At 37.6% G+C, this 14,528-nt stretch overlaps 1 protein-coding gene across 3 annotated transcripts in view; it reads left to right on the top strand.

Annotated features, from left to right (window-relative positions):
- Nucleotides 1–2,239: 2,239 nt before the first annotated feature.
- Nucleotides 2,240–14,528, top strand: part of MYBPC3 (myosin binding protein C3) — a 68,277-nt gene continuing 55,988 nt past the window's right edge. For all 3 annotated transcript variants that reach the window (XM_083840445.1, XM_083840444.1, XM_083840443.1), the window contains exon 1: nucleotides 2,240–10,801. In XM_083840445.1, the coding sequence (XP_083696571.1) occupies nucleotides 10,777–10,801 (25 nt within the window). In that variant the 5' untranslated portion in view covers nucleotides 2,240–10,776. The remainder of the gene's footprint in view (nucleotides 10,802–14,528) is intronic.

The raw sequence follows: 14,528 nt of genomic DNA, 5'->3' as shown, positions 1-14,528 counted from the left end.
TTATCCCAAGAGTGCCTTTTATAGCTCTATCCGGTTCAGAACATAACAATTAACCATGTTCTTCTGTGGTTTCACTCATTTTCCTGCTCCTGTTCTTTCCTGTTGCTTGCTTACTCCACCGTGGTATCTTGATTTTAGCTTATGAACCTTTATGGGAAATGAGTTGTCTTTAATCGTGTTTTTGCAGAATTCTAGTTCAACAGGTTTTTAAGCTTCTAATTGTGGAATTTAGTCCCTACTGTAAAACAATAGTAACTAATAACAACTGCATTGTAAAAATTACACTCAAAATGCAAAATAAAAGAGAATTCAACACCTGAGATACAATGGTAAAGTTACCCCGTGCAACGGTAAAGTTACCCCCGTACCATGGGGTACAGTTACCCCGTGAAAACACATAAGAAAACCTACATCAACCGACACTGAGAAAATCAGCACTTTAACATTTAACATTATTTAACATATCTTGACTGTGGTTAAGCACTCAGAAATCAGGAGATGTCATAATGACTGAAATGAACAAAGCATTCTTTTGCCATTTCTACATGCCATTTCTACATTCTAATAGTTTAGTTACACGGTTACAGAACTTCAAACAAAGCTACAAAATATTCACCCCAACTCCAGTACATACCTGAAGTACTGGAAAAATAATTCATGAGTTATTTATACTCATAATCGCTGCTATATCTTCATAGCCTGTGACCATCACCAATAGAAAAATACGTATTTTGGGATGTTATAACAAAAACAGTAAACTAGGTGGGAGAAATTAAATTCCAAAATAGATGAGGTGAAAAGAGAAAGGTCTGAAATAAAGGGAAGGGTTTTATTTAACAATGTTAAGCAGTAGCAGAACTTGCAAAACATAACAATTTGGAAGACTCTACTAAACCTGGAGCTTTTCAGAACTTCTTCCTCGTTGAAACCAGAAAGAGTTGAAAGTGATGAACTTCTTACAGACCTGAGTTGGGTAAGTTACATCTAAACATGGTCACTTTTATCTACACTAACAGTCTCACTGTGGAAATGAAAAGTCTGGTGACATCACTGGCTATAGTGAATCTTTGCAGCCAAAGAGAAAGAAGCTTTTGTTTTAAAAAGTTCATGGTGCAGCACTTCCCAAATCTTGTTCCCAGTTGATGAACACAATAAATATGTCAGTCAGTGCCAGAGATCAACTGAGGGTTAAAAGTAAGTAAGGGCTTCAAGGACTATCACTATCAAAGGCAATAATAATAGAAATTTTATTTCCATTTTACAAAAAATCTTGCAACCTAACTTTTCGTTACTGTTCTTTTAGACTCATGTATGTTCTCCTATTCAAGCATTTTATATTAAATTAGGGTTAGGATATGTCAAAAGCTATGAAAAAATTTAAGAGATTTTGTTTCTAAAATTATATTGTAACAATTTACTTCCTACAGGACATAATGTAAAACTCATTAAATAAGACTTGTACAAACTCAATCTGCATCCATATTGTAATTGTATGTTGGAAGCTCAAGACACTGTAGCTCTCAGAGGACTAGAGCAGCACTTGACACTGACATAATCAGGGTTTCTTCAGTCCTGAGCTAGAAACTCAGGACTTTTCTGCTTGGTAGTTATGATGACTGTACACCATTGACTTGCTACTAGAAAGAGATAAAAGACATTTGCCCTTATCAGACTTGCAGGTTTGATGTTCAAGAAAACAGGAGGATTAATTCCTCTCTTCATAAAAATATCTTAATCAAAAACACAGCTGAAAAGCAGAACTGATCATTTTCTGACACTGTAGTTTGGAGAAGAAGGATCATTTCCTCTTGCAGGAAAACTGATAACTGAAAACTAGTAAGCTAATTGTGAAGATGTTTAGGATATCACTAAACATATTTCAAGCTTGTAAAAAGCTTTCTTAGATCTCAGAGACCAGGTTTTCTGTTTTTCTAGCAAGTCTCACATAGAAAACAATTACATGTTGGAAAAATAATGCAAAATTAAAATAATCAGAAAAGACAAGAAGATTTAAATGAGTGATTTGAGGTCTGTGCATTAGTTTAAAATATTATTTTAGAATAGCTGGTTGTGCTTGAATTGAAAAATTTGCATTTTACACTGGTTCTGTCCACAAGTGACATGGAAATGGAAACTGAAAAATCTGAGGAAAAGTATTTCTGGGGATGTTATTATTTATAATTAAAATATTTTTTTAAAAATATTATTGAATATAGTTTAACAAGCAGGCTTACAATTTTGTTTCTCTCCAAAGTTGAAATCTTTTTCTCTTCCTCTTGTTAATACTTTGAAGTACTGTTTCTAAAAATATTCAATCCCCATCTGTTTCTGGTTAGGTTTTTCATCTGTGGCATAAAGAGTCTGAATAATCATGTGTTGCAGCTGTGAAGGAGACCAAATGATGATGCTTCTCCACCACAGTACCGTTTGTATCTCATCCAATCAAACTGCTCTGGATAGTAGGCTGTCTAATCAAGCTGAATTAACACCATTTGGTTGCATATGCAAACAAGAAACTCTTTGGCTGTTTTAGAGAAAAATAAAAATAAATGTAACAAAATCACTGGTTCAGAAAATTTACATAGAAGCAAGCATACTTTTCTCTTAAAGTGTCCAACTGACAGACAGGCAGAGGTGCTGGAAAAATGTAGATTGGGTCATTATCTGTACGGATGACCTACGATTAGCACAAATTTTACTGGAACATTTTGCAGCCCACTGCTGTTAGAGATCAACAATCCTTCTTTCATAGCAAGCATTCAAAATACAGCTAGATATTCAATTTACATATCATCTTTGCAGCCTACTTTAAAGAAATCTAGCAGTTTTATTAGCTGCAGACTAATCAATTCTGGTGGAACAATATTATTCAAAAAGTTATTACTAAGCTAAATCCAAAATTCGGAACCTCCTACAATATATTAGACTCCCTCCAACCATATACCAGAGTTGTACAAGGTAGAAAATTTGCAATGTTTGTACTGAGGAATAATCTGCTTATAACAATAAACAGAGATACCATATCCTTTTTAGCTCTATCCAGCCCAAGAGAGTTTTAGACTTCTCTAGTTCTCAGCTGCTACTCATCTACAGCAGGGAGAACTGCAGTTAAAGGTGCTATCATTTGTTTTCCACCTGACAGTTCACATTTATCACATCCCACAGATTTCCTGAAAAATACATATATTCATATCCTAACACATTTACTGTTTTATTGTCTCCTCCTTTATTACCTTTTATCTTCACAGCCTCACTTCCAGACTCATACACTGCTAGAGACTTATAATCTGTTTGTCTTCATTTCCTATTTCAATGGGGTTTGTGCTCTGTGCTTGCCAATTTTTTTCCTCAGTAAACCTGCTGCCTCAGTTCAGTTTTATTACTTGTACCCTTGTATCTCTTTTTCTTTCTGCCATCTTCCTATGTTTTTGTTCCCTCATTCAAATCTCACAACAAAAGCCAATTCACAATCATCAAGTTTAATTCATATTACAGTGCCAACCTCATAACAAATATATGTATCACATGACAACTCATTTCAGTTTAGTACTCTGTTCCCCTAATTCACTCTCATTGCATATTGTAAATTAATAGCAGAGACCATTGCATATTATAAATTAACAGCAGAGACTTTACCACAGATAACAATACAATTAATCAGCATTTTTCTTTGACAAAGCCCAGAGCAGCATCTTCTCCACGGGAATCCCACTCTTAAGTGTTCAAAATAGATGGCTTACTGGTATTGAAGACTGGGATATCACATACACTACAGCAATCTGGGCACAAATTCCAAGAATTTGCATTTATTTCTTACTTGTGTGTTGACTTGCTATCTCACCATCTTTCCTTGTTCTAAGCAATAATCAAAAGAGATTCACATAATTTCACATATCCATATACCTAAACCACTAAAAATGTAAAGCTTTTAATAACCAAAGATACCCTAATGAACCCACAAATTTCATCCTACAATCAAGTAGACAAAGAGCTTTGCTCTTTGAGGCGATTTTAGCATAGCTAGAACTTCACTAAGTTTCACCTTTCCTCTCCAACAAATTTGCCTGTTGCAATTCAGTTGCCCAGCTCAGCCTGGGCATTAGGGAGGCCTGTATACAGCTAAAGTCATCAGAGTCCTATTCCAAGAGCTGGGGAATGTGAACTTCTTCCAGAGAAGATGAAAACAGCAGTAGGCTGCAGATAGCCTTTTTCGCATTCTCTTTCCTAACTCACGTGTGTCTGCTTTAGCCCCATTTATTTCCCTCACAACATCTCACATCACCACACAGAAGCACAGAGAAACTTAGGCTGGAAGGGACCTCTGGAGCTGACCTCATCCGTGCCCCTACTCAAAGCAGGCCAATTCGATAGGTTTCTCCGGACGACTTTCTTTTCGTTCTGTTTCTTTCCATTCTCTCGGCTCATACAGCCACATCCCCCTTCTTTATGCCTTCTGTCCTCCTCGGCGTTACTTTTTACTATTGGGGACCCAAAGCAGTACGTGAGAATGAGCAGAGCAGTCTATGGACAGAAGGAGAATGAGGATGTGGTAGAGCAGATAAGGTGTAGCAGGAGGTGGTGGAGGAGAAGGAAGGGTGGGAGGAGGTGCTGGGGAGACCAAGGTTATGCAAAGGATTGGGGAAGCGGCTTTGTGGTAGGAAGGAATGCAGTTTCTGTGCTTTAAGGCTCCCTCTGAGCTTTTGTTTTAACTCCCCAGCAGCAGAGCAGCAGCGCTCTTCCTATGAGAAGCCCTTTGACCACTGGTGCCTTTGTGCAGAATGCTCTGATGCCTCTGTTTTATGCAAAGCAAAGAAAGTTTGGGTGCTGAGCTGGCCATTTGCATATACAAATTAGTCTGGGTTTCTTTTAGGTTTAACTAACTAATTTTCTGGGTTTTGAGTGTTTGCTTTAGAAATATAATTCTAGAATTCTTCTTCAGATGTGCCCTCTTCCACTTTTTCCTACCCACCAACACTGTACCCTGTTCCTTTCTCAGCCAGTCCCAGTTATCCACTCCCAGCTCTTCTTTCAGGTTTTCTCCTTCTCTAGCCCCAGTCACCAGATGCTTCCATATTTATTGGAACCCAGTGGCTTTATTCTTAATGTCCAGCTAGTCTGGCCTCTTCCTCAGACCAACTTTTCTCACATGCACCAGAGTCATCTTCTCATTATGCGAATGGTTCTCAGTTCCAATATATTTGTTCAGCCATTTATAGTTTTGCCATCCCACATCCTCTTACAGTTTCACTCTTATCACCTACGGACTCCCAGTTCTCTTCCCTCTCCACTTGTACACCAGCTCCCCATTCAATATTCCTGTCCTTTGAGAATCTATTTCAAACCCCTCCCACAACCTCTAGCCTCAGTTTTCTTCTCTCCACCCATCCCCTTCATCACACATTTTTATTTCCTTGTCCCACTCTACTTGGTCTTTCCCCTTCTCTCTCCGAAGGTCCAATCCTTTGCCCCCCACGTTTAGATGAGGCAGCTTTCCCCTCTGTTTTGCATGCGCTGGAGAGAGATGTTATCTGGAACACAAGACATACCTTCTGGTTGCTCTTAGTTCAAGTATGTGGATTCAGCCCAAGACCCATAACACACCAGAGACAAATGCAGAGAAAATTCTCCTGAACGCTACCTGGACCACAACTAATACAGTCAAAACTCTTTCAGAGGATAAAATCTACGTTGTTCTCACTGAGCAAGTGTAAACTGCATTTCTTTTCTCTAATCTAGAATATGGAGCAACTCCAGTTAATTAGCAGGCAACCAGTCAAAATTGCACCCCTGCAATGAAAGCCACTTAGCTGTCAAATCTCCAGAAAGATCCAAAACACGGGACATAAAGTGCAGGGATATGAAATGGTTGTGCAGAGGCAAGCTCAGACAAGCAGGGTCAGCACTACCCAGACCTAGCAAGCCCCGGTAGACTCCAGTTCTGTCAGGGAGGTGAAGTGCCTTCGCACAGTACACCTCAAAGATCTGCGTGTCAAAAGCACAAAGGAAACACCCTGACTGGTTTCATGGGTTGCAGCACTTCAGGGAGTGGATTCTGCTGGACCTGTGCTCTGCACGCAGCCAGCTCAGCTGTGCCTGCAAATCCACAGCCCCTGGAGCTGCGAATATAACTACCTTGTCCTCAGAAACTGCTGAGGTCGTATTTTCACAAAACAAAACTAAGACAGAGAGACAAATAAACAGAGACGGAGCAAGAAATCAAACAAAATGACAGAAGCTAAATGCAGAAAAAGACCCCAGAAGACAGGCAATATATGTATTTTCTGCCTCAAGAGCTAAATTTGGGCAAAGTTGTAACAATCTAAAAATAGTCTTTTAATGGGAAGTTGGTTAGTCTGATTAACAGGAGGTGCTGCTAAATTTGTCTACAAATAACAAATCCTTGAGTGTTTTATATAAGCCATGCTGCCACTATCCAAAATCAGGAAGATGCATCACATGGTCTGTCAGTGCAGGCCATCTCTTACTGTTGTTTTTAAACTTGACTTTGAAATACGTGAGTACAGCCACTGTCGGCAGCAGAGAACAGGAATTTCAGACTCGCAAGCTAATTCCCCTGACAAGGAAGGACAGCCTTTTCCCTCTCGTTCCCTTCAAATAGCAAAGCCCAGAAGACATTTATTATGCATTTCTTCACTATGCTTCTCCATCAGTTCCATTTGAATATAGGATGAAACTTCACGCACTTTCTAAAAAGTCATCTAGTGTTGTGGTACGCTGATAAGTAGCTATCATAATCTGCTATACAAATGCATCTATTTTGGGCCAGTGTCGCAACCGCTACCATATATTTCATTTGCATAGTAGTTTTGTTATTAACAGCAGTTATATAAATAAATAAATATAATGTAGAAAATGCTAGAAAAAAAAGAATTATCGCTACAATGCTGCCACCTGGTAACCAGAAGTGTAATAGCAGGGAAGACATTTCTTTTGCCCTGCCTTGGACAACCTGACAATATTTTAAATAATATATTTAAAATCACAAAAATTGCAAAGTTTTAACTGTGGAAGAGGATCATTTCCCTGTATCAGCTGAAATAATTCTCCTGGCTCTGTTTCACTGTGGGGAAGAAGTAAGTCATACCCTCCCAACATTAAACTCAATTTTGAATCCTGGAAAGTATCTATGGAGAATGACCAGCTAAGGGACTGACTCACTGCAGCACTCATTATATATGCCACTTTTAAGGACAGAAATATTCAGAATTAAGTCCATGTTTAAATGTATTTATGTCTTTCAGTACCTTGCTGAACTATACCACTAAATGTTTACAAAAAGAAACATACCTACAGTAAGAAAGATATGGAATAGATAAATTAAATCCTGATCAAAGAGATCCAAATAAAATAATATATCAGGTGTTTTCAGAGGTGGAAAATCCATTCATGAAAAGGAAAATGCTACAATCACATTAAATATGGAATATTTATTTAAACAGAGAAAAAAAAAATATATATATATATATAAAATGTTTGGGAAACATGAAAAGCATCAGGAAACAGTTCCCAGACACTTATGAAAACCCATAGTACCTCAAATCTAAAAAATTTCTAACTGGCTGTGATAAATAAGAGGCATGACAACAAAACAGTATGAGCCTATTTACGTGATCCTAGCAAGCACCACTGGGATGAACTCCTGCATGTTCCGCTCCCAGCATTAATAAACACAGTCCATTGCCTAGCATTCCTTTGTAATACACAGTGGGAATGCTACATCAGCTGGTTATATATTTGGTAGTGACCTAATATCCAATCATATTTTATTTTTCAGATTAGCTTTTTTTTTTTTTTTTTCCAATTTCCTAGGAAACAACAGCTCATAGACAGCTTCTGGGATACTATCCACAAATAACATACCCTTAGAATTCTTCGAGAATTATCTACCCTTAGAGAGAAATTTCCAGAGAAACACGCAAACGCAATTCTTCTGCCAGCCATACGATGGCAGGATTAACTCCCCATCTCCCTGGAGGAAGCAGGACCTTTCCATCACTGTCACAGTGGTGGATGTGAACACTTACATACACACCGTCGTCAGACACACGGCTGAGAATTTTACAGACAAATATATTATGAGAAAAAAGCAGCAAATAAAGAACAATGTTTCCATACCTAATGTCAGGTTTAAAAGTGTTTTAATATAGATTTGCACAGTTGTATTTTTTGTTTTAAGAAAATTGGAGGTGCTCTGACGAAAGTGTAGAGAGCATTCAACACTCAGACATTGAAGGACAATTTCTGTTCTCCCAGAACAAGAGGATATTCTAATTAGAAACTGGAAAATTCAAAATCAAAATGGAATTCCTATTTTTAAAATGTCTACTTCAACAGTGGAATCACCATTATTGGAAAACATTGAGTCCAAGGACTTAACGTCATTTTAGAAATAAAGGAGTATTTAGGTGACACAACACTATTGAGAGTTCCAAGAACTTAAAAGAAATATTGAAGATGTATTTAAGCCAATATCTGTTAGCATTCAGAAAGACATCTATGTTAGATATGAATTACCCCACATTCAACTCCTCCAAGGCTCTCAGCTCTTGCTTTGAAGCACCTCTTACTGGACACTCACGGAGAACAAATACAGCCCTAGAGAATACGATAAATACTACAGGCCTGCATTTTAAAGAGGTTCTAAATCAGCACACATTTCCTTTAAACCTATGCAAATCGGTTTATTTCCACTTACACCATTTTAGTTCATGTTAATAAAGGCCTATGACGCTAACTGTAAAAAATGATGATGACTTGAACAGACTTCTGAATCCAGATCTAAGAAAACACTTCAGCATGCTGTGGTTTGTATCGTATCAAGTACTTCAGAACATACCGTAGAGACTTTCAATAAAAGTAACTCTTTGCTAATAGGTGAGGGAGAAAGGATGAAGTAGTGAAACTAACTTCTCGAAGCAAAGTGATTCCTGAGGAAGTGAAGCATATTCTGATGGCGATTACAAGAGTTTCATGTTTTAAGTATTGCAGAAGTGACTTCTAGTCAGCTGATTTCCCCTGTAAACATTATTTCAAGGACACTTGCCAGAGAGGCAAATAGGTTGGAAAGAAATGTGCATAATGTGGATAATCTGCTTATTTTTTTTCTTTCTCCCAACTTCTATGTTAGTTCTGCCTCCTGTAGCCTTCCTTGTCTAAGGTTGCAAGGAGACAACCCTCTTTCCAGAAGGGATTTTGATGTTGTTCCCATGTGTGCTGGGATCAGCTCTGGAGAGAATAACAGGTTAAAGGCAGTTCTTTAATAGAGAGAAATATTTAACAAAAGAATAATGATCTTCACTAGTCGAGTGGCTGATTTTTCATACTGTGGGACCCAAGCCCTTTGAAAGACTCCAAGCCAAAGCTGACAGCCTAGACCTCCTGATTCCCAATGAAATGCCACAGGCACAAGACAGTGTATCGAAAACATATCATGCTAATTTCTGCTCCATTATAAACAGAGGCAATGGGAGATATATACAGGTCACATCATGATCAAAATCATGAGAGGAATAGCAGCAGTCATTCTTGCATTTTCTTATTTGTCAGACTACCCAGAGAGTCAGATGTGAGGGACAGATAGGAAATAGAGTGAATGATGTGCTGCATGCACGTTTGTCTTTTCTGAGCTCCCTACCAAAAGCTGAGATCCTTTAGACTGAGATTTTTACAAGTTAGTACAAGTGGAGAAACTAAAAACCAAGTATTTTTTAAATTCTCTCTTTTTTTTTTTAATACTAGTGGCAGCTGACATATGCTAAATATTTGGCCTACAGAGTTTCTCTGGCAAAGCTTGAAATTAAAAATGAGACAGTCAAAAGTTACAGAAAATGGGTGCACCAACAAGTTGATAATGCAATGACCGGAGCATGAAATGGCAATGTGAGAGCTATTTCCTGGTGAGATTTCCCCCAGATCTCTTTTGTTGTTGTTTTGTTTTTGCCAGCAAAATTAAAACTTTTAGAGGTATCTAATAGAACCCTGGAACCATTTTTGAAATGGTGCTTTAAAAAAAAAAAAAAAAAAAAGAGGGTTGCTAGTTTTCAAGTAATGTATGCTGCAGATCAAGTGGGTGGATGGGGAGGCAGGACTGAAACTATTTAAGTAGTGTCATGCTTTATAGTTGTGACTGCAAAGGTCAGTAAAGTATAAGTGTCTGAAAAAGAAAGTTATTTCAAGAAGTTTTGCATTTAGTTCTACAAACACCGTCTTCAGTAGAGGAGAAAACTGAAAAAGAAAAAAAGCTCTGTGAGGGTCTGTTTGTTTCTGACACGATTATAACAATAGCAAAGTAGCGAGAATGCAAGCAGATACATACTTGTAGTAAGTACAGAACAAACATACAAGATACGTAATTATGAGATCCAGTTTACAGAATGTGCTATAAGCACGGCAGTGTAGGAATTCTTAATACAATACATATGTGAGGCTCGAAAATGTACTGTATGCATGTGCAACATCTAATTGTGCTCCGGTTTGCACCAACAGCTCAGCAGTAGCCAGTATTGGATGGTTTGAGCTCTCTGGCTGCTGGAACTTGGCTATATTTATCCTGGCTGATGTAGCCTGTCAAGTGTGTCCTGCTGTTGATAAGGTGCCGTAGTTGACAACAGAGGGGGCTCAAGGGGGAGGAGCAGGATGGGGGCTTCCACCAAGTGTTTCTTTAGGGGGTCTCAAAAGCCCTGCAGACTCATTCCTGTTTAGCTCAGACCCTGCTTCCTAGATACAGCTGGGAGCTTCATCAGAAACAAAGTGAAGATGCCAGAGGCTGTAAAGAAAACAGGTAAGGATCATAACTGCCAAACAAAGGCTGAGAATGGCTTGACAGAGAAAAATGGAAGTAGCTTTCCTATGCCAGAAAAAAAATAGATGCCTCAGGGAAAAAAAATAGAGAGGAAAAAGAGATGATATTTTATAAAGTTATAAATGTGATCTTGCAGAGAAAACAGTGACAGGATTATCTCAAGAGACTTTGGATGAGGAGAGAATAGAGGTTTAATTCTTAGATTCCTTTCTTATCTCATTTCTTCTCACAGTCACCTTTAGGGCTGTGAAAAAAAGCTTGTAATCTCTCTCTTGGGCAGTTGGGCAGTATAAAAGTCTCCCAAGTTGTTTTTGTGGTGTTTTTTTTTGTTTGGTTGGTTTTTGATCCTGATGCTTTTCAGGAAGTGTAAGTGGCAAACTTTGATGTTATTTGCTGGTAGTGAAATCTCTGTGAAAATGAAAGCAAATGGCACCTGGCTCAGAGCTTACTCTTTCTAGTTCTTCCATCCAGTGACAGTAGAGCTCTAGGAAAAAAAAGGAGACACTGTACTATAAAGAATGTATGCATATTTCCTTTCATTCACCCTCCTCCATCCTCTCCTGTTGAGCCAGAAGATCTTCTTATAATAACATGCAGTTCGCAGAGTTAGTCAATAGTAACTGCTGATACTTATTAAAGTAGGCCTTTGTACTTTAAACAGGCATCAGTCGCCAGTTAGGCTGGTCAATGGGAAAATCTGCTGTGCTCAACACTACAAAAGAGCCTACAGCTGTTAAGAAGAACTTTCATTTTGGCCAAAGTATTTGGAATCAGACACTGCAAGAGACAGAAAACAAATCCAACCTATATCTCCCATTAAGAACTGCAAAGCGCTTAAGCATGATTAGCTTCAAGAACCTTCTTTATACAATAACTCTGAAATGACAGGGGTGTCACCAATACCTCAATTTTATCACTTGATGTTCCTCAAGCTACAATTTCTGAAATCTGATGGAAGTAGAATCTTATATAAAAATAAGTATAAACCAGACCTTGTAATTGTAGAGAAAACCTTGAAAATGTAAGTTGTAAAGGTTCAGCAATCACCAAAAAAAGATGTTCATAATCATATTCTATTTTTAAACTCACTTGATTTTTGAGATTCATTGAAATATCTAATGCTTGTGATTGGCAATGCTAGTAAAAATAAATATGACAGAGTAGGGAAAACTTGACAGTGTGATCTCCTAGGCATTGTGACTTGATTTGTTATGGTTTAACAGCCTTTAAATTAACATTTTCAACCTCTGGGGATGGGAGGCAACTTCTTCTCTGACTGTGAAGACGTCCAGCTTTGCTAGCTAATGGTGAAGATAAATTCTGTTCCAGTTTATTTCTCCAGAGGAAAGAAATCTAACAGGTGTCTAACAACACTAGTCCTACGCAATCCTTATGAACAAACCAGCCCAAACACTGTGATTATCGCAGCAGGGGGAGGAAAAGCTCTTATTACCCACTCTAACTGAGACAGAACCAGTCACATGCCCCATAACTTGGGAGGGATCTTCTCTTTCTCCCAAGAGACATTAATCCCTCTGGTTTTCTATTTCATGTTGTTTATACAATTCAAGTCACTTCACGACAGGATAATATTCAGCATAATCTCAGGAGGGCTGAATAAGCACCTTATAGTTCATACCTGGACAAGTCATGATTTCTGCCTTTCACATACCATATAGTTAGAATACTGAAGAACACTGAGAGATCTTCAGCCTTTATTACTGAAATTAGGGCACCTGGTGTACAGGTAAGGGAAAATGCTTCATGCCAGAGAATGATCAGAGATATTCTGCTGTTGTAACAAACCTTTCAACATATATAAATAATTAAATAAACTAAAACAGTGAAATAGACTTCCCAACAGTCATTCTTTTACTTTAAATTGTCCAGCTGAAACCCTTCAGGATGAGTCTCCGTCCCATTTCTTTACACAACACCAAAAGAACTGGCATGGCTTTCCGGAAAGTTGATACATTCCTGAAGACCAACAGCATTTAGAAGACCTGCAGCAATTCATTTTTAGAGCAAACTATCAAACATTGAAAAGCATTATTTTTTGCAGACTTCCATAACAGAAGTATTATATTCTTTCCTTTGTGTCTTATACATTTCACAGTTGACCTCTGCTCAAAGGTTGGCTTTTTAAAAAGTTTTAATCTTTTTTTGTTGTTGTTGTTGTGAAAACTCAAGAAGGTTAAAAAAAAAACCAACCATTTCCTTAACATTATTTTGTAACATTAAAAGGAAACAGCTGACCTTTTAATACCAAATTTAGTAGATAAATGGGACTTAATGGGAAATGTATGCATTCCTAAATTGGGAAAAAGAGAAGTCTGGCATTACTCACCTTCTCTGAAAATCAGTAAAATTTTTATTCATGTATTTTATATATTGAGGAGTCTGGATTTTGCAGTTCAGATTAAGAATTTTTATCAAGGGTTTATAAATAATCTGGCTATAAGTACAGAGAAATTTTTGGCATTCCTTAATAATACGCAATATTGCATAATGAAGGATAGCTTCTAGAATTTTAGCTGGAATATAAGCTCCTCGTTTAATGTTTGTAAGCACCTAGCACAGTAAAGTACTGCTCAGTGTCCATGATAATGAACTTTTGTGCACTACAGGAGTACAAAAATTAATGATAATTTTTATAGATATATTTTCCTTTTTCTTTTTTTTTCTTTTTCTTTTTCTTTTTTTCTTTTCTTTTCTTTTTTCTTTTCTTTTTCTTTTTTTTTTTTTTTGGTAATTGAAGGTTCAAAGTAAGCTGAATATTACCATCCCCATTTTACAGCAAGTATGATGGGTGCATAGAGAGAGAGGTGACAGGTTACTGAAACTATTCCTCGCCTGTTGCTCATGTTACAGGAATTTACAATCTCAGCTGCTGAAGTAGGCAAGGAATGATAAGATTGAGTAGCTCAACAGCTTTTGGATCAAGGAATGATTAAGCTTGTAATTGCAAGAAGCCACTTAGGTCCTGAACGAGGAACGCACAGAATCTTTATATAGTTCCTCACCAAGGAATTTACAAGCTCCATTACTGAAGTCTGTTTATCCACAGTTTGGCTTTTAACTCAATGGAAGAGCAAATGGTAGAAGAGGAGAACTTAATGCCAAGTATAAGTACTAAAGCAAAGACAAATTTTCAACATGAAGCCTTAAAAAATTAAGGAACTACAAAAGCTAACACTACTTTTTAAAATTTTAATTCAATATGGTGGCCATGTACATATTTCAATACAGAATGTGAAGTAAGCTAACTCAGCCCTATGGGAGAAAACTGCTGACTGTTTTTTCTAGTTATAATCATCACAAGTTTCTGCTGGAGCTTGTAGCCTGTGCGTTCAACCAGATTGATTAGATTCTCCTAAAACACTTACACCTTTTACGGTTTTTATTTCAGAAAGGTAGAAATAATATTTGAAATGCTTATTCTAACACAAATTCTCCTTAAGTGCTTATCTCTCTCCCCTGCAAGGACTTATCACAAATAATGAGTGATGAAGAGCTAAAGTCAGAGCCACCGCTCTGAAAAGCGAGATGAAATTTAGAAACAAAAACCACAACAGGATGGCTCTCCTCTATCACTCTATCTATTTAAAACCACTATTGTGGAATCAACACCTCTTTGATTTCAGGTACTTCACACATACTTTGAATTCAGCGATTTTAGGGAACTTTTCCATCTAATGCTTGTGAT

Source organism: Anser anser (assembly GCF_964211835.1).
Source record: "Anser anser genome assembly, chromosome: 5".
Lineage (NCBI taxonomy): Eukaryota > Metazoa > Chordata > Aves > Anseriformes > Anatidae > Anser > Anser anser.
Note: the sequence above shows the minus strand (reverse complement) of the source record. Positions and strands in the feature narration are given on the sequence as shown.